At 39.0% G+C, this 27,952-nt stretch overlaps 5 protein-coding genes across 6 annotated transcripts in view; 3 read left to right on the top strand and 2 right to left on the bottom strand.

Annotated features, from left to right (window-relative positions):
• LOC111224642 (DEP domain-containing protein 7-like) overlaps positions 1-1,560 on the bottom strand; it is a 5,690-nt gene extending 4,130 nt beyond the window's left edge. For both annotated transcript variants that reach the window (XM_022749199.1, XM_022749200.1), the window contains exons 1-2: positions 1,481-1,560; positions 132-555 (exon numbers count right to left, since the gene is read on the bottom strand). In XM_022749199.1, the coding sequence (XP_022604920.1) occupies positions 132-555; positions 1,481-1,559 (503 nt within the window). In that variant the 5' untranslated portion in view covers position 1,560. The remainder of the gene's footprint in view (positions 1-131; positions 556-1,480) is intronic.
• A 5,290-nt stretch (positions 1,561-6,850) lies between these two features.
• Positions 6,851-8,127, top strand: LOC111224570 (alpha-(1,3)-fucosyltransferase 9-like; the record flags this gene model as incomplete). The annotated part of the gene is made up of 1 exon (XM_022749114.1): positions 6,851-8,127. A coding segment is annotated over one exon (1,068 nt), but the record flags the coding sequence as incomplete, so codon positions are not given.
• Positions 8,128-8,820: 693 nt separating this feature from the next.
• Positions 8,821-10,957, bottom strand: LOC111224569 (DEP domain-containing protein 4-like). The gene is made up of 4 exons (XM_022749113.1): positions 10,942-10,957; positions 9,577-10,000; positions 9,211-9,362; positions 8,821-9,098 (listed from the first exon to the last, which is right to left on the bottom strand). The coding sequence occupies exons 1-4, from the start codon at positions 10,955-10,957 to the stop codon at positions 8,959-8,961; spliced, it is 732 nt and encodes a 243-aa protein (XP_022604834.1). The 3' UTR covers positions 8,821-8,958.
• Positions 10,958-13,546: 2,589 nt separating this feature from the next.
• LOC111224641 (alpha-(1,3)-fucosyltransferase 9-like) lies at positions 13,547-16,963 on the top strand. Its single transcript, XM_022749198.1, has 2 exons — positions 13,547-13,663; positions 14,594-16,963. The coding sequence occupies exon 2, from the start codon at positions 14,601-14,603 to the stop codon at positions 15,714-15,716; it is 1,116 nt and encodes a 371-aa protein (XP_022604919.1). The 5' UTR covers positions 13,547-13,663; positions 14,594-14,600; the 3' UTR covers positions 15,717-16,963.
• A 1,516-nt stretch (positions 16,964-18,479) lies between these two features.
• tcp11l2 (t-complex 11 like 2) lies at positions 18,480-27,281 on the top strand. Its single transcript, XM_022749377.1, has 10 exons — positions 18,480-18,564; positions 21,570-21,750; positions 22,068-22,200; positions 23,436-23,556; positions 23,825-24,048; positions 24,229-24,365; positions 24,573-24,754; positions 25,414-25,595; positions 25,712-25,884; positions 25,977-27,281. The coding sequence occupies exons 2-10, from the start codon at positions 21,582-21,584 to the stop codon at positions 26,237-26,239; spliced, it is 1,584 nt and encodes a 527-aa protein (XP_022605098.1). The 5' UTR covers positions 18,480-18,564; positions 21,570-21,581; the 3' UTR covers positions 26,240-27,281.
• Positions 27,282-27,952: the final 671 nt, after the last annotated feature.

Genomic DNA, 27,952 nt, shown 5'->3' with positions numbered 1-27,952 from the left:
GGACAATATTTTGAATATCTGTGTATTTCTCTGCTCTGCTTTGTATCTGAATATTCACCAATGGACAGATTTAGCATTTTGCAACAAGTCCTCCATACTGAGCAGAATTAGTGATGAAATGTAAAACCAACCTGGAGCTCTTTTTCCTCTTAATCTCTGGCTCATCTGGTGGCCTGTTTTCTGTGTCACTTCTGCACTCCGTCATGGAGGAGCCGGGTAACACTTTATATTCCAGAAAACGGTAAAGGCTACAGCTGCTGTCCTCAAAGGCCACTTCCTTGTCTCTGCGAAACAGCTTTGTGCCCACCGGTTCAAACACCTTTGCCTCCATCAGAGCCTGGCAGAGTCGAGCAGCTTTGAGGCGAGATACTTCACTTGTGCAAAACACCACATTCTGCATCAAGTAACTGAGGACGGCATCCACAGCGTCTGAGCCTGTGAAACATTCGGCATGAACACGTAGATGCCTCCTACAGCGGCGCACCTCCACCTGGGTTTGCAGGGCCTGGATGATGTTGTGCCACAGCTGAGTGGCACCAAAGGGCCCTGAGAAACCTAATAAGAGACACACGGTTAGAGGGAAAGGGGTCCAAACAAGTTCATGTCAGAATTAAAATGTTCTGATGGACTTCATTCAGCTCATTTGTGTACCTTGAAAAAAGTATTTATACAGATTAGTTGTAAACATGTTCAGTCCCAAGTCAATGGTGAACATGAATCACAGAGAACGGTGCACGGTGAAAAATAAGATCTCTAACAACTTGTGTAAAAACAGAGAAGACTGAATTGTCCAGGGGTCTCTACTTCAGTTGTGCTTATTTTACTGCATGCCATTAATGAAGGTGCCATTACATGAAAGCTTTAACATTAATATTAGGTCAATACTCAAGTATTGTACAAAATACAAATTTGAGTTACTTTAACTTTACTTGAATATTTACATTTTTTTTTGCTACTTGCTACTCACTTTTTCCTGCATTGATGACAGCTATAGCGCTAGTTACTTTACAAATTAAGATGTTACACCCAAAACATAAGATGAGCTCATAAAACATTATGCATTTGTAATATGAGATAAAATATTAAACTACCCAACAGTATATAAAGTAGCTCAAAGCAGCTCCACCTCGATAAAATCCATACATTATAATAATTCAATAATACTATATATAATGATGTAACACTCTCAGGGAGCACTTCAGCATCAGGAATAACGCTACTTTTAGGTTTGTGGAATCTATGTGCGAACTCATAAAGCAAAGTCCCTGAATGTCAGTGTCTCCAAAAACATTTTAAACATTAAGACATTTCTCCCAGAATTAACAGCAACAACAGGGCGGCGAGGGCTAACGCTTTCCTCTGTCAATGCTACACTCTAGAGATAGAGCCAATTCTTTTGTACAGCACGGAGTTGTGTTTGTCTGGTTGTACTGAGTTAAAGGACATGAGCTAACTTCACACTGAGTAAGCGTCACCTTACCAGGTTGTATATTTTCACGAAAACTTCTTGTTTGGCTGTTCAGTCTTCTGAACCGAGGAGTCAAATCAACCGCCATCATGAGCTCCCCGTGTGACGTAAACACGTTCTTCTTCTGTAAGGCAGTTAACATCTAACAATTAGGTGTATTACCGCCACCTACTGGGCTGGAGTGTGGACTATGTGTATCATATATAAACCTTTTTAGATTCTGATAATATTTAATTTTGGTAAATAATGCTCCTACCCTTCCAGATTACATATCTTTTGACCCATCAGTTTATATATATCCAGATAGTCTTTGTACAAGTTATCCTCATGCTCCCATGTGCTTTCTGAAGTTATGCTTGATATTATTTCTTTCCATCCCAATCTGGGTTTTAACAGAACCATGTTTACTTTACAGAGAATTCTGGTGAGTTCAGTTCAGTACCATCCTAAGGGAACTTGATTAGCATTTTAGAAAGCAACTCTAACATGCAGATCTCAATGTATCATAAATCAAAGTTTTCTCATTTCCTACATCTAATTGGTGAAGCTAGTGCATAGGAACAGAATGAGAGGATCTCAAGTAGAAAACAAAAAATCGTTTTAGACCTTCATCTGGCAAAATCAATGCAAATAATTTGATTATTGCAAATGAGACAGTGTGGGGGATTTTTATTGGCTGCATAAGTTGTTGAAAATGAAATGTTTGTTCACTGTGGAGCAGCTTAAGTCTATGAAAATGAACAAAACTTTCATTTTAATATGGTCCTACACACAAATACAAGTATGTGAAAATGAAAATGCAAATTAGTTTAACAGCATGCATATGTGAAAAATTGTTAAAAAATTAGATTGCATGTGAGTCAAAACTATGAACCAATGATATCACTGGCGAGATAAGACAAAGATAGATCTGTGTAAAGATAAAAAGTAGAGTGTGTGTTAAAATCAGCACTCACAGTTTCCACACTCACGGTGTGTTATGCTGTAGTTACAAGTATGAATTTTGACCCTATTTTACACATGAATCTGAAAGAAGCATAAAGCAGAGTCCAATCAGAGGGCAGGTGGTGCCATTAAGTTAATCTCTACAGCAGATCCTGAATGGTGTAGTAGATTTTCAAGGTGGCTGACAGCTTGGTCTTGACAGTCTATTACACCTTACAGGAGCAGTGGTGGAGATGAACTTAATGGACTTGACACCAGCATAATACACATTGTGAAGTGCTGAGTCTTAGTGCAGTTTTACATACTCTTGTTGAACAATGATGTCAGAGTTTACAATTTTCTTTGGTAAAGTCTGGGATTCTGCTCTACAGCAAAAGCAGTCAACCTCAGACCTTGTATATTCCAGGATGAAATAGTGAAAGATCTGTATTCCATGGTTTATGTTATGATTATTCCAGTGGTTTTTTAAGCCTGGACCATGATCTGCTGTACGCTCAGGTCACAGATTGGGTCAGGTGTTCACTGTTGGGGCTTGCTTTGCTCACATCTTATTTACATCCTTTCCTGCAGAATGCTGCACTGTCTCCACGTGCCATACAGAAATGAGATGTTTGCATGTGATTTTCATACACACCACAATGACCCAGTTGTAGAATTAGGCTAAAAATAATGACGTTCTCAATTGAAAAGTTGAAGTCTTTTTGGCAACCTGTTAAAGAATTGAAGGTGAATGAGGAAATCCTCTCCAAAAAAACACATTTTAACTTAAGATAGAGAGGAAAGTTGATCAAATCACATAAGTAGGCATTTTGATGCTACATTATGTTACTTTATTGTGAACTTTAACTTAAGCACTGATCATCTAAAGTTCTGCTTATGACATTTTTCAAGTTAAAACAGCTGAGTCTTTTTACTTCGTGAAGTATACACGTCTTCGGCGACATCATTACACATACAGTATTTATTTTCCAGGTAATTGCAGTGCTCTAACTTAACTAAGATGTTCCTTTTACTTATTTCAGATCAGGCACCTCTCCAGTAGTTTAGTTTCCATATCTACAAATTCACATACAACTCTACACCAAACTTATTCAACATATTGACCACCCACTTTATTTTCTCCTGTGCCCGTGCCCCTTGTAGGCTACACATGTAAAGGGACAAAATGTTTGGGCCAAAAGGTTTATTAATCAATGTCAGTTTCTTTGTCTTTTATTGTCCCTGTGTAATATCTCATCTGGCTTTCCTGTCAAACAACACCTCTCTTCTCTTTCCTTTTCCCAGAAAGGAGAGAAAAATCATTTGTGATGGATCCTGTCCTTCATTCTCCATATATATTATGTTATGACCAAATCTAGAAAGCTGTAGTTTGTTCATTGAAATATGGAACAGACGGGCATAAGGATCCCGTAAACATTTGCTTGTGTGTGTGGTGTCTAAACTAAATAATTCAAGTCAAAACCAAACAAAATGTCAAATATTGTATGATAATTCTTATATGGAATGATAAATGAAATTAGAGGACACACAGCCATGTGAAAATAATGGGTGTGTTTTCCGGACAGGGGAGCTATAATTTTCCCCTCTGACTAATAATTAATCCTTAGTTTATCCTCCTGGTGTGTTTCGCTTGTCAGCTGTGCCTCTCCCCGATTCATGCTCCACCTCCTTGTGCTTCTTGGTTTTTCCTGTTTCTCACTCTCTGACTTTGTGTGTTTGCATGGTGCTCTGTTTCCCTCCTGCCAATACACCTGTGCACCTGTTACTGATCCACTCAGTCTTTGCCAGATTGTTCAATTCACCAGCGTGGCACTGAAACTACGGGCCAAACTTAAGCTCAAGTTTGTACTTCTCTCGTGTTTAACTCTGTGTTTTCAATCACCCTCCTCAAAACCCTCCTGGTTCAGTTCATCACAACCACACCTTATCAGTCTGCCAACACTAGAATTACTGCCTCCCAGTTTTATGCCTCGTCAACCAGCCAATTGCAGGAAATATGGCCACTACTTCCCCTCCTGTTCCTAAGTTACAGCATTGAATAATGGCCAGAATTGTATTTTCAGAGCAATGTCATGGTGAAGTTGATCTTTGACAATTTGAATATAAAATCTTATCACTTAATGTCATCCTCATAGACATTTCAGTTCAATTTCATCATACTGCAATAATTTGCAGGATTGAATGATGAAAAAAAATTATGTTTTGTCCACCCCTCCATAGGTGTTCTTTAAAACATGTATCAGTTGCCCCAGTTTGCCTTTCTGCCCCACTATACTCTCTTATCCAAACTTCATGTTGCATGGTTGTAGCTGTGATCATAGTCAGTTATACAGTTTGAATTTAATTTAACCATTTTGAATTTAATAAGGGAACAATGATGTTTGAGATAGATCCAAACCAAACAGTCAGTCTTGGGTCTGTTGTTATAACACCTGTTGGGCGTTGTTCCTGTAATGTTTGATATGTTTCAGTTGGAAATGGAGCAGAAGTACATAGGTCATTGTCACCTTTAAATTAAAGGGTGAGAACTGTTTCCTTGGATCTGTGCTGTGTTGCAATAGAACCTAAAAAACTGGTTGTTCACCCTGTTTATCAAAAACATTTGCCAAAAAAAATTAGCTTCATTTAGCTAATCATAAAAAAGATAACAAGACAACAAAGATATTTTATCTTACCAACTATCTGTTTTTTTTTTGTTGTTGTTTTTGTAGGCTCTCGGTATTAATCACAAATTGCTCAAAAATTTCGCATTTACATGTTGAAATAAAAAAAACAATCAAATCTGTGGTAAACTTTGCTGTGACATCATAATGTTCTGCAAAATTATTCCACTTTTCAATGCTGTAGCTCAAGAAAGGGAGGTTGTGAACCTATTTCTTGAAACTGAGAGAGGCATTCAACTGCTGAGTGGTAATTCTTGTTTGCTTGTGTATGAGAGCAGAGAGAGTTTTTGCGGTGATCGGGATTGGATGAACATTATGTTCCTGTGCCATTCAAAACAGACAAATTTATGTTACACATTCATGGTTTGAAACTCTGTCTCCACCTGCTTACACAAAAGATGAATTTCATTAATAACATTCTCTATTTGCAAAATAACATCTCATGTCTTGTGACTCTAACATGGTGTCCTATTTGCATTCGTCATTGTATGAGGTAAATATAAAAGTAGGTGTTTCCCTACAGGGGGGCAGTGTTATCTCTCCTGCTTTAAATGAGAGAAGAATCTGGTTTCAAATGTTGTCCCTGCCCTGAAAGCATCGATATAAAGTCCAGTGAATAAACTTCCTGCCACTACAGTGAAATACCAGCTTATGAAATGATGAAGGACATTTGAGACTCAATAAAAACATAAGGGGACACTTCCTTGTAAATGCCACATTCACAGGATATGTACCATCGCAAAAGTTCTGCAGTATTTTTTTTTTACCTGTGCTTTTCTACTTGAAGGTGAGATTGCTGGTCTATGTTTCTCATTTGAATATTTGCTTTGCCTCAATTGACTCTAATGGTAGTAAAATTTTAGGTCATTTCATCAGACATTTTCAAAGTTAAAAGTACAGAGCTGACTGTATCATGCCTGTGAGAAATTCTAACTATCTCTTGTCCATTGTGCTGAACAGTCTTTTTCCACATGTGCAACCCTCTCCAGACATCAGTTGAACATTTCATTAAGCTCGTCGGGTACATCAGTGAAATAGACGTCCAGTGGTTTTTGCTTCAGATGGTTGATATCAGACGGGGGTTCATCAGAAATCTGACAAAAAGTTAAAAAAATAAGAACGATAACTAAATATGAAATAATGAAAGTGAATGGAATTTTAGCTCCAGTATTTCTCACTTACCATAGTACCGCTATAACTTCTGGTTTTAGGTGGAAGAGATTGATTATGTGATTTTACTTATTACTTTTAAAGCACATCTCACTTTTTAAATGTTTAATGGACGTGTTGAACATTAAGGTTAAAATAATGTAATTTACTCCTCTTCATAAAGCCCAAGATGTTTCATCTATTTGCTTTTGTCAAAAGTTCCTCTTAATGTGTTATCATCAAACAAATGAGGAGCTATTGTTTACCTGGAATAACCTGCTTTAGGAACATCATTTGCCTCTTGCCATCCTGATGTGTTAAGATTCTCTCTGGCTCACGGGTTACCCTGCACGTATGTAGCAGGTAAATTAACACATAACAATATATCTATTTTAATTAAGATATAAGGCTCATAACTTTGGCATCATTATGAATTCACTTTGCATTGATAAACATTTTTTTTTTTTTGCTTTACTATTACACTGGTTGCCCATAGGACACCTGACAACATAATGTATTGTCAGATCAAATGTTCTGTCTACAATAACCAGATCTATTTTCTCTCCAAAGGTGAACCATGTCCTCAAGCTTCCACAGGCCCTCTCTGCACCAGGTTGCCCTCAGCTGCCTGCTGGTAGTGTGTGTCCTAGTCCTTTTCTTTGTGTACTACAAGCCTGAAATCAAGTTCCCCACATCTCTGTGTGCAAAGGAAGTACAGGCCCAGGTCTCGAACCATTCACCAGACCAGCACATCAACTCACTTCATAATGACACCCAGAGGGTCCAGGCTACAGCAGTGGACACTGAGCTCAACACTGTTCTGTTGATCTGGATGTGGCCATTTGGCTCCAAGTTTGATCTCAACTGCAATATATTCAATATCAGATGCCACTTGACAGATGACAAGTCTCTCTACCATAAAGCCCACGGGGTCATCTTCCACCACAGGGACATAACGGTTGCATCTTTACCAAAAGAGCCACGTCCCTGGTTTCAGAAATGGGTGTGGTTTAATATGGAGTCACCTGCACACTCTGGTCAAATCCCTGAAATCAATCACTTATTCAACTTGACATGCAGTTATCGCCTCGATTCAAATATTCCTGTGCCTTATGGGCAATTGTTGCCACTATCATCTGGGATTGAGAGTTTTGAACTGCCACCAAAGGACAAGTTGGTCTGTTGGATTGTGAGCAACTGGAATCCGAACTTCAGAAGAGTTCAGTTCTACAATGAACTGAAAAAACATGTCCAGATAAACACTTACGGGAGGGCTTTTCAGCAACGTGTTAGTGATCAAGACTATACGGAGATAATCTCTAGTTGTAAATTCTACTTCTCCTTTGAAAACTCTATTTACAAAGACTATATTACAGAGAAGTTATTTCGTCCTATGAAGCTAGGAAGTGTACCAATAGTTTTGGGACCTCCAAGACAAAATTATGAGGAACACATCCCAGCGGATTCTTTCATTCATGTCGATGACTTTTCCACTCCAAAGGAGTTGGCAGAGAGGATACTTTACCTCAACCGAAATATCACTGAATACATGAAATACATCAATTGGAAAAACAGGTTTGAAGTTCAATTGGGTGGGTTTGGCCAAGAACATGCCTGCAGGACTTGTAGTTACTTACAAAAGAACAGAAGATACCAAGCTTTTCATGATCTTAACAAATGGTACTGGGGTTAATAGTACTCTAACAAAAACAGCATCTGCCAAATTACCTTTCAGTCTGGGACACTGACAAGTATGGGCTCGAAGTAAAAGACTTAAGTCGTTTCACCTGAATTGTCTGTTGTTTCTACAAACATGAGATTGATTCCACATTGATTGTGGCTTGTGGTAAAGCTGTCATAAAACACACTTTTTTTCTTTTTTTTTCGGTGAAGCAAGATAAAGACAAAGAACGTGATAATATAACAAGGGGGGGTATATCAGAGGGTGGGGCTAATTGGGACCATCCATTGGTGAGAGAAGTGTGCAATTTGCTACTGGGAAGGTGGAAGCTCAAACAGGGTATTTTTAATCCCAGTTGCCACTTATATATTAACTTTGCTAATACAAACTTGTGCTTGAGCTGCACATTTTTATCTACAAAGAAGCATCTCCTAGTTCATCCCTAGTGAACTCTATTGCAAATAGCAATTGCAGAGACTATGACACCATCTAGTGGCTACTTTGACATGTCACAGTAAGAAAATCACATAAATGGCAAAAAGCAAATCATAATACATATTAAAACAATGAACACTGACTTAGCTGCTTCAGTTACGGGTGCTGGTGTTGTGCATGTTGGCTCAACTGTCACACTGGCATAGCTTACTGAGTCACTTGAATAAAATGTTACAAGTCAAAATGTCTGCTGTGTAAAATTTTTCAACGGTATTCCAAGGCCTATACGGGACTTTTCCAACCAGAGGCTGAGCTTGCCATTCTTGGCTGCTCGCAACCCACTGCACACCTCCCTAAAGCCACACAACTGACTCTCACTTTGGGGGAATCTTGTGAGAATGGAAATCGCAGATTCCTCCTTCCTCTCAAAGATGGATAGCTGACATGATCTCAGTCACACAGATGGAAAAACTCAGGTTTTTGAGGACTGACTCAATTATATGGTCTTTGACCATTTGGGACCCCTTCCTTGTCCACCTGGACAAGGTCAGCGTGGGATGAGCCACAGCTTCTGCCAGAGGCTCTTACGTATAGCACTTAGTAGCAGCCACCTGATGCTATTTTGTTTCAATGTTTGCATACGTATGTGTTTGATTAATGTACATGTCTGGGCCCGTTGTCTGTTTGTCTTGTTGTATAAGTGTGCATATCTGCAGCAGCTGCAGCAGTGTCTGCTGCTTCCAAACCTCGTCCACCACTGTCAAAGAAGGAACCAAGTTCAAATCAATCTTGTAAATGTTGTACAGGTTATTCGCCTGTATAGGGAACCCATTGTACTGGCAGATACTGAGAGACTAGCTCAGTCTTACCAGCCTTGGACAGAAAGGCAGAAGAGGTCGGGGCTGTGTTTAAAGCTGGTGACACAGAAGGTCGCAGGTTGATGGTCCTCAGCAGCCTCTCAACCCTCCGGTCTGATGGTCCAACAGCAAGAGGATTGGAAATTGTTCTCAATTCATTCAGCCTGCAGAGAGAATCATTTTGGTGATTATTAAACACTCACCTCAAAATTAAACCTAATTTTCACTCAAACATGAAAAAAAAATGGGACAATACTTTGAATATCTGTGTATTTCTCTGCTCTGCTTTGTATCTGAATATTCACCAATGGACAGATTTAGCATTTTGCAACAAGTCCTCCATACTGAGCAGAATTAGTGATGAAATGTAAAACCAACCTGGAGCTCTTTTTCCTCTTAATCTCTGGCTCATCTGGTGGCCTGTTTTCTGTGTCACTTCTGCACTCCGTCATGGAGGAGCCGGGTAACACTTTATATTCCAGAAAACGGTAAAGGCTACAGCTGCTGTCCTCAAAGGCCACTTCCTTGTCTCTGCGAAACAGCTTTGTGCCCACCGGTTCAAACACCTTTGCCTCCATCAGAGCCTGGCAGAGTCGAGCAGCTTTGAGGCGAGATACTTCACTTGTGCAAAACACCACATTCTGCATCAAGTAACTGAGGACGGCATCCACAGCGTCTGAGCCTGTGAAACATTCGGCATGAACACGTAGATGCCTCCTACAGCGGCGCACCTCCACCTGGGTTTGCAGGGCCTGGATGATGTTGTGCCACAGCTGAGTGGCACCAAAGGGCCCTGAGAAACCTAATAAGAGACACACGGTTAGAGGGAAAGGGGTCCAAACAAGTTCATGTCAGAATTAAAATGTTCTGATGGACTTCATTCAGCTCATTTGTGTACCTTGAAAAAAGTATTTATACAGATTAGTTGTAAACATGTTCAGTCCCAAGTCAATGGTGAACATGAATCACAGAGAACGGTGCACGGTGAAAAATAAGATCTCTAACAACTTGTGTAAAAACAGAGAAAAAGAATTGTCCAGGGGTCTCTACTTCAGTTGTGCTTATTTTACTGCATAATACACATTGCAAAGTGCTGAGTCTTACATGCAGTTTTACATACTCTTGTTGAACAATGATGTCAGAGTTTACAATTTTCTTTGGTAAAGTCTGGGATTCTGCTCTACAGCAAAAGCAGTCAACCTCAGACCTTGTATATTCCAGGATGAAATAGTGAAAGATCTGTATTCCATGGTTTATGTTATGATTATTCCAGTGGTTTTTTAAGCCTGGACCATGATCTGCTGTACGCTCAGGTCACAGATTGGGTCAGGTGTTCACTGTTGGGGCTTGCTTTGCTCACATCTTATTTACATCCTTTCCTGCAGAATGCTGCACTGTCTCCACGTGCCATACAGAAATGAGATGTTTGCATGTGATTTTCATACACACCACAATGACCCAGTTGTAGAATTAGGCTAAAAATAATGACGTTCTCAATTGAAAAGTTGAAGTCTTTTTGGCAACCTGTTAAAGAATTGAAGGTGAATGAGGAAATCCTCTCCAAAAAAACACATTTTAACTTAAGATAGAGAGGAAAGTTGATCAAATCACATAAGTAGGCATTTTGATGCTACATTATGTTACTTTATTGTGAACTTTAACTTAAGCACTGATCATCTAAAGTTCTGCTTATGACATTTTTCAAGTTAAAACAGCTGAGTCTTTTTACTTCGTGAAGTATACACGTCTTCGGCGACATCATTACACATACAGTATTTATTTTCCAGGTAATTGCAGTGCTCTAACTTAACTAAGATGTTCCTTTTACTTATTTCAGATCAGGCACCTCTCCAGTAGTTTAGTTTCCATATCTACAAATTCACATACAACTCTATACCAAACTTATTCAACATATTGACCACCCACTTTATTTTCTCCTGTGCCCGTGCCCCTTGTAGGCTACACATGTAAAGGGACAAAATGTTTGGGCCAAAAGGTTTATTAATCAATGTCAGTTTCTTTGTCTTTTATTGTCCCTGTGTAATATCTCATCTGGCTTTCCTGTCAAACAACACCTCTCTTCTCTTTCCTTTTCCCAGAAAGGAGAGAAAAATCATTTGTGATGGATCCTGTCCTTCATTCTCCATATATATTATGTTATGACCAAATCTAGAAAGCTGTAGTTTGTTCATTGAAATATGGAACAGACGGGCATAAGGATCCTGTAAACATTTGCTTGTGTGTGTGGTGTCTAAACTAAATAATTCAAGTCAAAACCAAACAAAATGTCAAATATTGTATGATAATTCTTATATGGAATGATAAATGAAATTAGAGGACACACAGCCATGTGAAAATAATGGGTGTGTTTTCCGGACAGGGGAGCTATAATTTTCCCCTCTGACTAATAATTAATCCTTAGTTTATCCTCCTGGTGTGTTTCGCTTGTCAGCTGTGCCTCTCCCCGATTCATGCTCCACCTCCTTGTGCTTCTTGGTTTTTCCTGTTTCTCACTCTCTGACTTTGTGTGTTTGCATGGTGCTCTGTTTCCCTCCTGCCAATACACCTGTGCACCTGTTACTGATCCACTCAGTCTTTGCCAGATTGTTCAATTCACCAGCGTGGCACTGAAACTACGGGCCAAACTTAAGCTCAAGTTTGTACTTCTCTCGTGTTTAACTCTGTGTTTTCAATCACCCTCCTCAAAACCCTCCTGGTTCAGTTCATCACAACCACACCTTATCAGTCTGCCAACACTAGAATTACTGCCTCCCAGTTTTATGCCTCGTCAACCAGCCAATTGCAGGAAATATGGCCACTACTTCCCCTCCTGTTCCTAAGTTACAGCATTGAATAATGGCCAGAATTGTATTTTCAGAGCAATGTCATGGTGAAGTTGATCTTTGACAATTTGAACATAAAATCTTATCATTTAATGTCATCCTCATAGACATTTCAGTTCAATTTCATCATACTGCAATAATTTGCAGGATTGAATGATGAAAAAAAATTATGTTTTGTCCACCCCTCCATGGGTGTTCTTTAAAACATGTATCAGTTGCCCCAGTTTGCCTTTCTGCCCCACTATACTCTCTTACCCAAACTTCATGTTGCATGGTTGTAGCTGTGATCATAGTCAGTTATACAGTTTGAATTTAATTTAACCATTTTGAATTTAATAAGGGAACAATGATGTTTGAGATAGATCCAAACCAAACAGTCAGTCTTGGGTCTGTTGTTATAACACCTGTTGGGCGTTGTTCCTGTAATGTTTGATATGTTTCAGTTGGAAATGGAGCAGAAGTACATAGGTCATTGTCACCTTTTAATTACAGGGTGAGAACTGTTTCCTTGTACCTGTGGTGTGTTGCAATAGAACTTGCTAATGTTTAACTTCTTGTTCACACTGTTTGTCAAAAACATTTGCCAAAAAAAAAAATTGCTTCATTCAGCTAAGCATAAAAAAGGACAAAGATATTTCATCTTACCAACTATCTGGGGTTTTTTTAGTTTTTTTTGTAGGCTCTCAGTATTAATCAAAAATTGCTCAAAAATTGCACATTTACATGCTGAAATAAAAGAATAAAAAAATCTGTGATTCCCTGGATCCCCCTGGACCCCGCTACAAAGGTCTGAGCTAAGCCGCCAATGTCTGGAAATCCTAGCAACCCGCTTCCTGGTGAGACCTCACAAGACACATTTTTGGCCATAACTCAAGAATTCAGATGCTAAGTATGACAAAATTAAACACAAATGTTTAATAGGATAAAATGATGAAGTGGCAATATCTTTTATCCAATTGTTTAAAGGTAAACTTTGCTGTGACATCATAATGCTCTGCAAAATTATTCCACTCTTCAATGCTGTAGGTCAAGAAAGGGAGGTTGTGAACCTATTTCTTGAAACTGAGAGAGGCATTCAACTGCTGAATTCTTGTTTGCTTGTGTATGAGAGCAGAGAGAGTTTTTGCGGTGATCGGGATTGGATGAACATTATGTTCCTGTGCCATTCAAAACAGACAAATTTATGTTACACATTCATGGTTTGAAACTCTGTCTCCACCTGCTTACACAAAAGATGAATTTCATTAATAACATTCTCTATTTGCAAAATAACATCTCATGTCTTGTGACTCTAACATGGTGTCCTATTTGCATTCGTCATTGTATGAGGTAAATATAAAAGTAGGTGTTTCCCTACAGGGGGGCAGTGTTATCTCTCCTGCTTTAAATGAGAGAAGAATATGGTTTCAAATGTTGTCCCTGCCCTGAAAGCATCGATATAAAGTCCAGTGAATAAACTTCCTGCCACTACAGTGAAGTACCAGCTTATCAGATGACGAAGAACATTTGAGACTCAATAAAAACATAAGGGGACACTTCCTTGTAAATGCCACATTCACAGGATCTGTACCATCGCAAAAGTTCTGCAGTATTTTTTTTTACCTGTGCTTTTCTACTTGAAGGTGAGATTGCTGGTCTATGTTTCTCATTTGAATATTTGCTTTGCCTCAATTGACTCTAATGGTAGTAAAATTTTAGGTCATTTCATCAGACATTTTCAAAGTTAAAAGTACAGAGCTGACTGTATCATGCCTGTGAGAAATTCTAACTATCTCTTGTCCATTGTGCTGAACAGTCTTTTTCCACATGTGCAACCCTCTCCAGACATCAGTTGAACATTTCATTAAGCTCGTCGGGTACATCAGTGAAATAGACGTCCAGTGGTTTTTGCTTCAGATGGTTGATATCAGACGGGGGTTCATCAGAAATCTGACAAAAAGTTAAAAAAATAAGAACGATAACTAAATATGAAATAATGAAAGTGAATGGAATTTTAGCTCCAGTATTTCTCACTTACCATAGTACCGCTATAACTTCTGGTTTTAGGTGGAAGAGATTGATTATGTGATTTTACTTATTACTTTTAAAGCACATCTCACTTTTTAAATGTTTAATGGACGTGTTGAACATTAAGGTTAAAATAATGTAATTTACTCCTCTTCATAAAGCCCAAGATGTTTCATCTATTTGCTTTTGTCAAAAGTTCCTCTTAATGTGTTATCATCAAACAAATGAGGAGCTATTGTTTACCTGGAATAACCTGCTTTAGGAACATCATTTGCCTCTTGCCATCCTGATGTGTTAAGATTCTCTCTGGCTCACGGGTTACCCTGCACGTATGTAGCAGGTAAATTAACACATAACAATATATCTATTTTAATTAAGATATAAGGCTCATAACTTTGGTATCATTATGAATTCACTTTGCATGATAAACATTTTTTTTTTTTGCTTTACTATTACACTGGTTGCCCATAGGACACCTGACAACATAATGTATTGTCAGATCAAATGTTCTGTCTACAATAACCAGATCTATTTTCTCTCCAAAGGTGAACCATGTCCTCAAGCTTCCACAGGCCCTCTCTGCACCAGGTTGCCCTCAGCTGCCTGCTGGTAGTGTGTACCCTAGTCCTTTTCTTTGTGTACTACAAGCCTGAAATCAAGTTCCCCACATCTCTGTGTGCAAAGGAAGTACAGGCCCAGGTCTCGAACCATTCACCAGACCAGCACATCAACTCACTTCATAATGACACCCAGAGGGTCCAGGCTGCAGCAGTGGACGCTGAGCTCAACACTGTTCTGTTGATCTGGATGTGGCCATTTGGCTCCAAGTTTGATCTCAACTGCAATATATTCAATATCAGATGCCACTTGACAGATGACAAGTCTCTCTACCATAAAGCCCACGGGGTCATCTTCCACCACAGGGACATAACGGTTGCATCTTTACCAAAAGAGCCACGTCCCTGGTTTCAGAAATGGGTGTGGTTTAATATGGAGTCACCTGCACACTCTGGTCAAATCCCTGAAATCAATCACTTATTCAACTTGACATGCAGTTATCGCCTCGATTCAAATATTCCTGTGCCTTATGGGCAATTGTTGCCACTATCATCTGGGATTGAGAGTTTTGAACTGCCACCAAAGGACAAGTTGGTCTGTTGGATTGTGAGCAACTGGAATCCGAACCTCAGAAGAGTTCAGTTCTACAATGAACTGAAAAAACATGTCCAGATAAACACTTACGGGAGGGCTTTTCAGCAACGTGTTAGTGATCAAGACTATACGGAGATAATCTCTAGTTGTAAATTCTACTTCTCCTTTGAAAACTCTATTTACAAAGACTATATTACAGAGAAGTTATTTCGTCCTATGAAGCTAGGAAGTGTACCAATAGTTTTGGGACCTCCAAGACAAAATTATGAGGAACACATCCCAGCGGATTCTTTCATTCATGTCGATGACTTTTCCACTCCAAAGGAGTTGGCAGAGAGGATACTTTACCTCAACCAAAATATTACTGAATACATGAAATACTTCAATTGGAAAAACAGGTTTGAAGTTCAATTGGGTGGGTTTGGCCAAGAACATGCCTGCAGGACTTGTAGTTACTTACAAAAGAACAGAAGATACCAAGCTTTTCATGATCTTAACAAATGGTACTGGGGTTAATAGTACTCTAACAAAAACAGCATCTGCCAAATTACCTTTCAGTCTGGGACACTGACAAGTATGGGCTCGAAGTAAAAGACTTAAGTCGTTTCACCTGAATTGTCTGTTGTTTCTACAAACATGAGATTGATTCCACATTGATTGTGGCTTGTGGTAAAAAAAAAGAAAGAAAAAAACACTCAACTGTAAAATTACAGTTAAAAAAAAGTCTGCAGTAACCTTGCCATACAATGACATTATTTTAATTGATTTTTACATACTCTTCCATGACTGGAATTTCATTTTCGCTATTCACAGTATGGAAACATTATCTCAAACCCTGTATGTATGTGTTGATTTTGGTCATTTTTTTAAACTGAGATTTTGTCCATGATCATTTGCTTTTCATCATCTTACCACTTTGATCCACCAAAGCCATTTCAGTTTTACTCCTATTTAAATATATTCATAAATGAAGTCATTTCATATTGTATATGTAAAATTAATGCAAAAAAAAAAAAGAAAGCGAAGCTCTTTTATTTGTGACTATTCTCTGCCCTGCAGGCTGCATTATGTGACTCTTTGTTATGAAATAGTTCAATACTTTTACAATATTTCCCCAACACTGCAGAATTTCAATGTCCACAAATGTAGCTGTCACAGAACCCAGGTATTTTCGTTCAATACATTACTGTCCCAGATATTTGATTTGAAAAAGTGGAATAAATCAAAAGGATTAAAAAAAAAGGTTTAATGTAAATGATAATGAATACCTTTGAACATTTAGGATGCTGCATACTGAACACACAATGACGACGTGGGGAGTAAGAGAGACGACGATGACAACGTCCAGGACGGCTCTTCTCCTAAGGGACAGGTGGGAGAAGGGGAGCAGGTTGCGCCATCTCAGGCCACCACTCTCAGGTCAGAGTTATAATTTTACCACAGTAAGACAGTTTAAGCCATAAACTAAATGAATGTGGTTGTTGTCAGCGGAAGACAGGCTGGTGAACTTTAGTCAGACTGAGATACTGCTGGCACACAGATCACTACGATCATCCATCAGGTAAATGACTGACCAAATTAAATACACTGAAGAAAAGTACCCACATACACCGCAGTAACGTCATCCAGAAAAAGAATACTTTCCTGGGCTTTTTCCGGGCTTTGGAAAAGTTTTACAAAGATTACAAGTGCATGGCTTAAAAATATACAATACAAAGATTAACAATTGACTGTCTTTACAGCCAGACCTGTCAACAGTTTTACAGGCGTCTCTTAGCTTTTTGGCCCGCAGGGCATTTTCTCCGCTGCAATACCGCGAGTGGCCACTGGGAAAAAATGGCTGCAAGGCAGTGCGGCGGCGCCGTATCCAGGTCTTACAATAGGCTGCATCCATGATTTTTATCTACAAAGAAGCATCTCCTAGTTCATCCCTAGTGAACTCTATTGCAAATAGCAATCGCAGAGACCATGACACCATCTAGTGGCTACTTTGACGTGTCACAGTAAGAAAATCACTTAAATGGCAAAAAGTAAATCACAATACATATTAAAACAATGAACACTGACTTAGCTGCTTCAGTTACGGGTGCTGGTGTTGTGCATGTTGGCTCAACTGTCACACTGGCATAGCTTACTGAGTCACTTGAATAAAATGTTACAAGTCAAAATGTCTGCTGTGTAAAATTTTTCAACGGTATTCCAAGGCCTATACGGGACTTTTCCAACCAGAGGCTGAGCTTGCCATTCTTGGCTGCTCGCAACCCACTGCACACCTCCCTAAAGCCACACAACTGACTCTCACTTTGGTGGAATCTTGTGAGAATGGAAATCGCAGATTCCTCCTTCCTCTCAAAGATGGATAGCTGACATGATCTCAGTCACACAGATGGAAAAACTCAGGTTTTTGAGGACTGACCTAATTATAGGGGTTTTGACCATTTAGGACCCCTTCCTTGTCCACCTGGAAAAGGCCAGCGTGGGATGAGCCACGGCTTCTGCCAGAGGCTCTTAAGTACAGCACTTTAATCAAGTAGCAGCCACCTGATGTTGTTTCAAGTCTTACATACGTATGTGTCTGATTAATGTACATGTCTGTTTGTCTTATTGTATATGTGTTCTTACCACTATCTGTTATGTTCTGTTATGTTCAAAATGCAAATAAAAAAAAAATAATAAAAAAAATTTAAAGTCTGCTGTGAAACTTAACCATTTGTAATTTACTTGTCTAAAAGGGACTTGTAGACATTCTTTTTTTTCTTTTCTTTTTACATTACTTTCCCATAAATCTATTGATATCTATTGATATCATTACTAGCACTACCTAGTAATACTAGTAGTAGTAGTAGTGGTAGTAGAGGTAGTAGTAGTAGTAGTAGTAGTAGTAGTAGTAATAGTAATAGTAGTAGTGGTAGCAGTATTAAAAACACGTCAGACACACACATACAGTGCTGTGTGAACACACTTATACAGTCTATGGAAAACACTGAGGTCACATCCGTAAACAAAGACGTCCCACGTGAAGCAGAGCGGAGTGTACTATTTCAACTAAGTACGGTATAGTTTGAAATACTATCTTACATTGCCTTTAGAGAACGGACGTATACATTTTGATTCCCGGTTGACAATTTTAAACACAATTCTTTACGAAAACGGGTGGATCCATCGTCATAAACTTCGTGTTCACCTTTGTTTGGAGGCTGAACACCCCTATGTGTGAAATGGTCTCGTCCGTTTGCCCTCAGAGCCAGCTGGGGGACGGAGGACCTTTAAACAGAGCGGAGAACAGTACGGGACGACGCCGAATTTTCCCTTCAGAGCTGAGCTATTTTTGGTGTTAGTCTCCTTTTTCGGAGACTTGAATGAGGTAAAAGTCGCTTTTGTTGAGAATATTTCACTCAATTTACAATTATGAATCACTCGGTCGCCTCTGTTGCCAACTTTTATGTTTATTTCTTGTGTTGTTGTGGAACGGAAACTTGGGTACAGTCGTCGAAGATTTCGAATAACAACTAGCATGTCAACGGTAACGTCAAAGTATGCCGTTGGAAATTAGCCAAATTCACGATTTATATTCAGCTGTTGTAGCCAGGGCGTTTGACTGGTTAACTAACAAAGAAGCTGTCATATTGCAAACAACAGCGAGGAGTTTGACAGTTAGGTACAAAAAATGTCCTTTGCAGTAAAAGCGTAATGCATTTAGTCTTAATGCTCTTTTTGTTTGGGTTCTGGCGTGGTCATAGTAATAACATGTACTAAATGTCTTGTTTTGGTATATAGCTCGATCACGTGTACCCACCTCTTACGCGTGTGTGGATATTTTTTATCCATGTGCACAGCCATGTAACCAAAGATCTTCCATGTACGGATGAGCGACAGGGAGCTGCAGCCAATAACGGCAGCCCCCGTGTATTTAGCCCAGCCTTCCTGATCCACTGCTTTGTTTACATTATGCTGCAGTCAAATCTGGATCCCAGAAGGCTGTCTTTGTTTCTGCAGGAGTTATTGTAACAAAATGTGACCTGTAGCAGAGCAACTGTGCTTATAGAAAGTACATTCTACATCATTGCTTATGTATTTTGTTCATGGCATTCATCCAAAACACTTGGGCAGGTTATAAGGATATTCTTGCAAATATATTATTGTCAGCACATTACATTACAATGCTGTATCTTACAGTCAACAGTGTATATATATATATATACATAAAATAAATGAATCAGTAGTATTCTAAATGACTACAAATCCCATTAAGCATCGCTCTATATGTCGAATGTTTTATTTTTATCTTTATGTGTTTGTATTATGGGACTGTTACAACATCATAATACATTTTATCCTGTCCAACATTCAGACTACTTAAAGAGGATTTCACATAATGAAGCAGCAGATGAGAGAGTAGACCTAATCTGCAATCAGTTTTCTGGACTGCACTGCTCCCATCATTCTAGATAATCTCTGGAAATTGGCCCGCTGTGTTGCTGTGACCTAGCTGTCAAGTCTAGCAGATGATGTAATGAATGAGCTTCTAGCAAAGCAGGGGCACACGGAAGTCACACTCACACCCATCCTCCTCACCCCTTGAGCTATCTTTAAACCAAAAGATCAGTGAGGGAGTGTGCATTTCATTTTTGGCAGCAGATAACTGAGACCAGAGACACCAACACCCAAGGGTCACTCTGTCAGCACTGTATGTTTTAGATAATATTAGAAAGGCAGAAGCCTGCTTAATTGTAGATGCTACAACAATCAACATTTTCAACATTTTTGTGTTTTTATTTAGTCAAGTATGTGAGTTGTTTGTATGTTTGCAATGACAAGAACATTAGTTCACCCAGTTTGGCTTTAGCTCGTGATTTTTTAACTTTGCTTACAAACAGTTCCTTTTTTTCTTGTACTAATTTTTGTTTGTGTGGACGACAGACAACAGAGGGACCGGTGTAACAGGATCGTCTTGACCGTTGAGAAGCCTTCTGTTGTCCCATGTTGCCCTGGAGACACAATTGATCTCACATTGGCCTGGGCACTCTGTTGTTTTTATTTTGAAGGAATACAGGCTTTTGTTTACACCTAGTTGTGGAAATTTGCTCTGTTTGTGTCCTGACTTTGGGATGTGTTGTCAACTCTTGTGGCAGTAAACACACACTGAACACATTGGAGTGTTTTCTAATAAATTACTTCATGCACCATCAATGAGTTTAATAAGATGTTTATGTTGAAACACTGAACTGTGGAACAAGGCAGCTATCTCTGTTTCCATAGTGACTGGCTTGCCAGTTGTTTTATTGAGTTTAACTGGTGTTTTTGTTACACTCTGTTAACTGCCTTGGCAACAGCAACTATTTCTAAAGTGAAACATTTATGCTCTCGCTCTCACTGACAGTCACACTTTCTTTGTCCTTCTAACACAACCACAGGTTAGACTAAGGTAAAGATTACTTTTCTTTTTGGCTGGACTGTTAATGGTGGGACCAGGCCTGTAACGCAACTGTCCGTGACTGACTGACTGACTGAGAGATAAAGTCACACCATTGGTCAACCGAATACTGCATGACTGAATGATAAGGTTTCACCACTTGTTGGCTGGCAGAACGTTGGAGTTCCCCCATTGGTCGTTAGTCTTTTAAAAAGATTTAGCGCGAACAAGCATTGATGTGAAGAGCAGGTCTGGAGGAGGAGCTGCCTCAGGAGGAGCACAGAACAGCAATGTTTTGTGATTTTGTCAGACAACACCACAGTTAAGTAAAATCTGGATTTTAGCAGTGCAGCGCAGAAGCTTGGAAAGTGCTTGAAAGTGACTGTACATGTAGTCTTAATAGGCCACTGTTCAGTCAAATATTTAATACTTGTTCCATTGTCTGACAACAGAAAACTGAGAAAAGCTTTATTGGAAATATGTCTGTATTAAGATTAAAACACTGTATATGTGAGCACAGAGAGTAGGAGAGAAGAAAACTAATAAAGGACTGAAAACAACTGACACTGGCCATAGTGCAAATAGTCTATGAAGTGGTCCAGGCATAATACAACCTTAATACACTTTTGTTTTTCTGATGAGTAATTATAGTAGCGGGTCAGTTTGAATATGGGATTGCCACAAAAATAACTACAGTGTCTGTGTTCTTTATAATGGAGGATCGTGTCACCCAGTGTAATAAAAAATGTCACACATCTTTTACTGCTTTTACAGTTTAACTGCTTCCAAATGAAAGGAGCAATGATTAACTTTCCATTTAAATTCTAAACCTGCTCTTTACAAATTTTTGTGAAAGTAGTAAAATACCCATTGACATGTGACTTTCTGATCAAGTTGAGTTTCTTCTGAAGTTATAGTCAATTAACTAACGGTTATTACTAATTTCTGATGTGCAGCTGTAACCCAAGATGCCTCTAAATGATGAGCGACCCACCTCCACATCCAGCAGTGAGGACCAAGGCAGTGATGTGGAGTCGTCATCAGAGCGCTGTGACAGCATGACGTCGACCAGCGACCTGGACTGCTCCCGTGAAAGCTTCACTAGCGACTGCTCCAGCAAGCATTGCTCGCCCTCCTGTGAGTTTGCACCCTCAACCTTTTTCTGGTCACTGTTCTCTGAGCCCACTGGACAACCTCTGGCTTACTGTTTTCATTTTGGTGTCCATGTTTGTTTTCCCGTCTCAGAGATGGCATATGAGGTGGCTTGATTTCTGCACATTGAAAATGTCATCTATATTACTGTTTTGTTCATACTTGTATTTGCGTTTCAGAGACTGTATTTTAACTGTAATCGCATTCTATCAATAACTGCCCACACCACTGCCATCATGCAGCCGTAACAGTTGAACTTATTTGTTTATTTACAAAGTTTGTTTATTATTTGGTTCCCACAGCGAGCCCACCCAAAACCTTAACCCTGGATGAAGTCATGGAGTCTGTCTCAGATGTCTCCAATCTCAGCCTTACCCATGAGATCATTGTTAACCACAACTTCCGTCTAGAGCCAGACAGACTACCTCAGAACAGGTATACCAGCTGCATAATATCTTGTGTCTCCATTTCTTCATCTTCTTTTGATCATGTTTTGTAGTTTTTTTTTTTTTGTGAATCTAAATACCAATTGTCAGGTAAGGGATTTACAAAAATATAAAAATACAGCATCCTATCACCCATACTACTAGTATTCTTTTGTTAATGTACTAAAGTCTTACATAAGCATTTGAAACATGAATATACACATTTTTCATTCCAGAACATACAGTGGAGAAGTCAAATTTTCCAGTATGTATGTTTCATGTCAACTCCCATCGTTTATCAACACCCATTCGTTAATTTGCTCTGTTCAGAGATTTTTCCTCCAGTGTGGAACAAGGTGTATTTAGTGATCAGAGAGAGCTGCTTGTTGTAGCTATGATTTGCTTCACAATATTGACAAAATTCTGTGTACATCTCAGGAAGGTGTCCATTAGCTGTAAAGGGGACAGACACAGACGCTGATATGCAAGTTACCTGGGACAGCAGAAATCCAGAGACACCATTATTTGTGGCCAAACTGCAAGTGAATCAGTCAAAACCTGTTAAATTCAGACAAACTGCATCAACAAGCAAGTTCAGCCAGTTTAAAAATACCAACAGAGATATGATGTACACTGCATATACATTATATAGGTGTTTGTCTACTAATACTAATGATTTGCATGCAATCTAACATTACCAACATTTGTAACTTTTCCACATCTAATAAACACATGTAGGTTACTGTCCCTGTAATATTGTGAAGTATGAAATCATATTGAGGTACACCCTTCAATCAAATACATCTCTTTGGTTGTGAATTGAATTTTATCAGTTTTCTCTCACAATACAGAGACAGATGAGAAGTGATGACCATGTCACTTATAGTCTTTACCACTGTATTCACTGACCATCTGTCTGTCTCTGTTTATCTTTAGCACAACTTGAACTGAACAAGAGAGCGAAGAGGACAGAGAAAAAGAGAGATGAGGGGAAGACAGGGAAAAAGAACAAAATAAATTCTTTAGTGGAAGTCTGAAGAAAGGGACAGCACAGTACCCTATAGTAATTAATGACTGCATAGGATTACTGGCAGCAATCACAGCATTGTTTTTCATCAGTGATACAGGTCACTGTTATTTAGTTCTTGGTCCACCATCCTTACCAGTGATAACAGCACTTGACTGACCATTGCTCCTGACAGATAATATACTTAACTAAACAAAATCCTCCATTTATTTTTTTAGTTTATGGAAGGTAGTTAGAGATAATCTCCACAAGGCCTTCTGGGACATCCTGGAGTCGGAGCTGAACGATGACCCGCCTGAGTATGGCCAAGCCATCAGACTATTGCAGGAGATCAGAGAGGTCAGCACACACAATCCGCTGTTTAGAGCTTCACTCGATTTATAGAAATGACTTTATTGCATTTTCCTGATGTTGCTTGACCTTTATAACAGTGCTTTCAAATTTTAAAGTTCCTTTTGTAACTCATCTGCTTCTCTTTATCCCCGTCACTTCTGTTTTGACTAGTATATTCAGATAAACTGTAGTAAATGCAGCAACATAACTGTAAGTTAGTTGTATTATAAAATAATGCTTTATAAAAATGACAATCATTTTGGTCTTTTGACAGATCTTACTGTCATTCCTTAATCCTGGTGCCAATCGAATGAGGACCCAGATCATGGAGGTGCTGGACATGGACCTGATTCGTCAGCAGGCTGACAACGATGCTGTAGACATCCAGGGCCTTTCCTCTTTCATTATCACCACCATGGGCAAGATGTGTGCACCGGTGAGGGATGAGGACATTAAGAAGCTGCGAGAAAACACAGATAATATTGTGACACTGTTCAGGTAAGCACATAGTTGGGGTTTTAAGCATTTAAAAACATTTCAATGCTGACATCAAATGTTTATTACCAGAAACTATATTGTCCGCCTTGAGAAAACACATGAATGTTGTGAGTTTTCTTATTTAGCTATATTATAAAATACAACTCAAATCAAGGTGGCTGAGTTGTTTCTCCACACCAGGGAGATCTTCCGTGTGCTGGACCTGATGAAGATGGATATGGCCAACTTTACAATTGATAACCTGCGGCCTGTGCTGCAGAGACAGAGTGTTGAATATGAAAGGGCAAACTTCCAGAGCATCCTGGAAAAAACGCCCAGTAAGTGAGCAAGAAAAAAGTTTTCATATATAGCTTTGTTTTACCATTTCTGTTGGCAGATAGTTACAAGATGTGTAACCTGCCATATTACTGACGAAGAATATGTATGTTGTATGAGAATATACTGGAATAGAATGACTGTATATTGTGTCAAAGCAAAAAAAAAGGACTACTACTATAATGAGTTACTGAGACAATTTTCTTTAGATGCTTTGAACCACACAACCGCCTGGATTAAGTCAGCCCAGGAGGAGCTGATGTCGGCCAACATCCCCACAGAAAAGACTCAGGGGAAAGGACAGCGACCTGTGCCTGGGCCTTTCCAGATCCTACAAACTGCTTTCCTCCGTATCCTCACATGGGACTACAATAAGAGCCCACTGCCTGAGGTAAGACTGTGTTGAATTTGCGTTTGTAAGAGAGAGTATCATTTCATTAGCTCATGGAAGGCATGTGGAATATAAACTTTCTCTAAGCAAACCAAAAGCTTCCTTAAACTGTTCTTCAGTTTTTTCCACAATATTTTTATTCAATTTTGAACAATATGAAATACAGCCTTTTACATTCATATAAAATACTGTTTAAATCGACATATACAATAATTTCTGCATTGACACAAAACAAAACAACTGCATGTCCATGGAAATTAGTAATTCCCTTGATCTTCTGTTAAATCTAAAGCCTTAACATTTAAAAGGGCCTCCTATTCTTCAGTTTACAAGAAATGATAACATACACACATAGTTTTTATTATTATCCTAGTAACCATTCAACATTTAATTCTTGTATGAATTAGCATGGAACAACAACAGAAATCTTCTGGCAGAGTTTTGAACTTCGGACAGAGTCAGGATAGCTATTCCCCTTCATCCACTTTTTTATGCTAAGCTAAGCTAGTCATCTCTCGGCTGTGGCTTCATGTTTACACACACAAGTAAAAGCAGTATCCATCTTCTCATCTAACTCTCAGCAAGAGGACAAAAAAGTGTCTTTCCCCAAATGTCAAGCTATTCTGAAGTTCTTTTTTTTTCTTTTGGTTCCTATTTAGACCTGGATAACAGACGAGATGCGTCTGAAAGAGATTCAGTTGAAGCTCCAGCAATGTCAGGCAGTGAATGAGGTGCTGCTCATTGTCTACAGCACCATCGGAGGGCCTATCCAGGGTCTGCCCTCCCTGTCTGACCGCCTGAAGAGGATGACCAGTGTGCTGTTGGATGGGATGCACAGACCGTTAGTTCACCTTTCTTTCCATCTCATATCCACAATCTGTATTATCATGGTTTATCTACTGTCTGCATCACATCAAATAGAGCTCAAACCAGAACTCGCCTTTCCTTCATCTTTAGGAACTTTAACCTGAAAGAGGCACTTGAGGGCATTAGTGCTCAGATCTGCTGTGAGCTCAACAAGTCTTTAACAGAGAGAAACTACCCTGCACTGACCCCGGCACTGCAGGCCACTCTCGCAGGCCAGATCTACAGCATCACCCAGGGGGACAATCCCATCCGAACTCTAGTTGGTAAGATTTTGAGTATTTTTACTCTGAAATAGAGCCAGAAATGTCTCCAGCTGGGATTTTCTAACCTTGTGTTTCTCTTAATTTCTGCTCAGAGGATCGTGTGCAGCAGTACTTCATGGCGCTCATCTGTGATCCTAAACCCCAGGCCAAACTTGATCAGGTACCAGCTGGCTTGACTGCTATCAAGCCTGAACTAGCACTGATGGGAGCAAAGTTCATCTCTCTGGTCAACTACAACAGGCTTGTCTATGGACCTTTCTATGCAGATATCATCAAGAAGCTGATGTTTGGTAGCAGCCCACCAGCAGCAAACCCTCCTCAGAACACAGCTCACGACTCTGTCACCTCCAATTAAAACCAAACCTGGGCTCTTGCTGTCTGAGGAGTGTTTTTGCCACTAGATATAGCTGAAGCTAAGGAGGTACTACAGTAGCTAGGCAGTACTACTGCTTTGCTCAACCAGTGTACTCCAATAGTTGGAGTCACCTTCAGTGTATTATAAATGTAGTTTTTATCACTACATTTAGCAGTGAAGGCACTGCGGTGTAGGCATCATGCGGGCAACATTTAATGTGACCCGCGTCCTTTGTGATAAATGTTCTAAGACATGCTCTGCTATGAACATTCACAGCTTCAAACCAGAAAACCAGTGTTACAATGATTCATATCTGAACCTACTAGTGACTGCATTGTCAAACCCCTGTTTTTAGAGGGAGTCCATAGGGAAACAAGGGCAAAACCTTAGTATGTTTAATACATACAGTAAGCTTTATGAAGCAAAGAGGTATAAATGTAAAGCCTATATATTAAGAAAATTAGCAGAGTAGTATTTAACTATAGTCACCTATGACAACTGTTGAACATACTAATGCAAAACTAGCCCATTTCCCATTGAATTAGTCCTTTGATTATTCTCCTTTCCACTGTTTTATCAGCCAGGTAACTATATTTTGTCTGTTCTTTTTAATCCACTAATATTATTCTACAGCAAAAAATAGAAGTATAAATGTTTTGGATTTTGACCTCTCAAATAATGAAATAAGACTTGTCTGCATGAGTAGCTTTGTGCTGGGATTTTGTCATTTTAGTAATTTGTCAGAGTATCTGTCATATGTTGTTTGTTCTATACATTTACTTATCCTGTTAGTGGAATACTTGGTATATTGGTTTAGTTGCTATGTTTGTTACATTTTGAGTTGCTGTAGCTGTTACAGTATTGTTATATTGGCTGTTGAAACCTGTTGGAGAAAGAGAGGTGCTGAAGTCAAAGTGATTTTGCGTCCAAAATATCCAGCGGACCCAAATATGCACAAAGAAAAGCAGTTAAGTTAAGTTTACACAAAATGTGGGATGTTATTGTGAACTTCTTCTGTACCACTGTTAATATAATAAAATTAAAAAAAGAACAAATTAGAGCATGTCTTTATTTAAAAAATGAATATAAAAATATGCATGCTGCCAAAAGGTGATATAGAATAAGTCAATGTTTGACCCATACTGTATGTTGGCTTGTCAGTGATCATGTAGGATTTTACAACATGATATGTCAGTGATATCTTTACAGTATATAAGCAAAATGTGGACTCATGCATGGCCTGTCGTCCACTGTCAGAAATAGGAGTGAGTACACAACCAAACTGCAAAAAGAATAGCTCTGGATGTATGCACTGAATTTTGGAAATACAGCTACGTATATGATTCCACTTACTATCTTTAAAGCCATACAATAACAAAATAGGGTATAACAAAATAGATATAAGTGAGGTATATCTAGGAACTCAACATTAAACCATAATATGTACCATAATATATATATATGCCATACATTTAGAATTTTAGAAAACATGATTTTTACTGTAAACATCCTCGATTATATAATTCTGTTGAAGTAAGGAGGGAAGTTATGACCAACAACCTGAAATATTGAACATTGAACACTGGAGGATTACATCTTTACTGATGAAATAAGGACCAAATTAATTTCAGTTAGATAATGTGTTCTCTAAGTGGAGATACAGTGGTTGGATTTTGATTCTCTGACATCCATTATTAATTGATTTTTTAGTAT

Source organism: Seriola dumerili, unplaced genomic scaffold (assembly GCF_002260705.1).
Source record: "Seriola dumerili isolate Sdu_G_001 unplaced genomic scaffold, Sdu_1.0 BDQW01000138.1, whole genome shotgun sequence".
Taxonomy (NCBI): domain Eukaryota; kingdom Metazoa; phylum Chordata; class Actinopteri; order Carangiformes; family Carangidae; genus Seriola; species Seriola dumerili.
This window is presented reverse-complemented; position numbering and strand designations above follow the sequence as displayed.

What these genes read in the sequence shown, in the direction of transcription:
- LOC111224569 (XM_022749113.1), bottom strand. An exon ending in AAGAGGAAAAAGAGCTCCAG is followed by an intron (nt 9,363 to 9,576) that starts GTTGGTTTTACA and finishes TTCTCTCTGCAG; the next exon opens with GCTGAATGAATTGAGAACAA. An exon ending in TGCCTTTCTGTCCAAGGCTG is followed by an intron (nt 9,099 to 9,210) that starts GTAAGACTGAGC and finishes CTTCTTTGACAG; the next exon opens with TGGTGGACGAGGTTTGGAAG.
- tcp11l2 (XM_022749377.1), top strand. Translation starts at nt 21,582, where the DNA reads ATGCCTCTAAATGATGAGCGACCCACCTCCACATCCAGCAGTGAGGAC. An exon ending in CAAGCATTGCTCGCCCTCCT is followed by an intron (nt 21,751 to 22,067) that starts GTGAGTTTGCAC and finishes TGGTTCCCACAG; the next exon opens with CGAGCCCACCCAAAACCTTA. An exon ending in TCCCATCCGAACTCTAGTTG is followed by an intron (nt 25,885 to 25,976) that starts GTAAGATTTTGA and finishes ATTTCTGCTCAG; the next exon opens with AGGATCGTGTGCAGCAGTAC.
- LOC111224641 (XM_022749198.1), top strand. Translation starts at nt 14,601, where the DNA reads ATGTCCTCAAGCTTCCACAGGCCCTCTCTGCACCAGGTTGCCCTCAGC.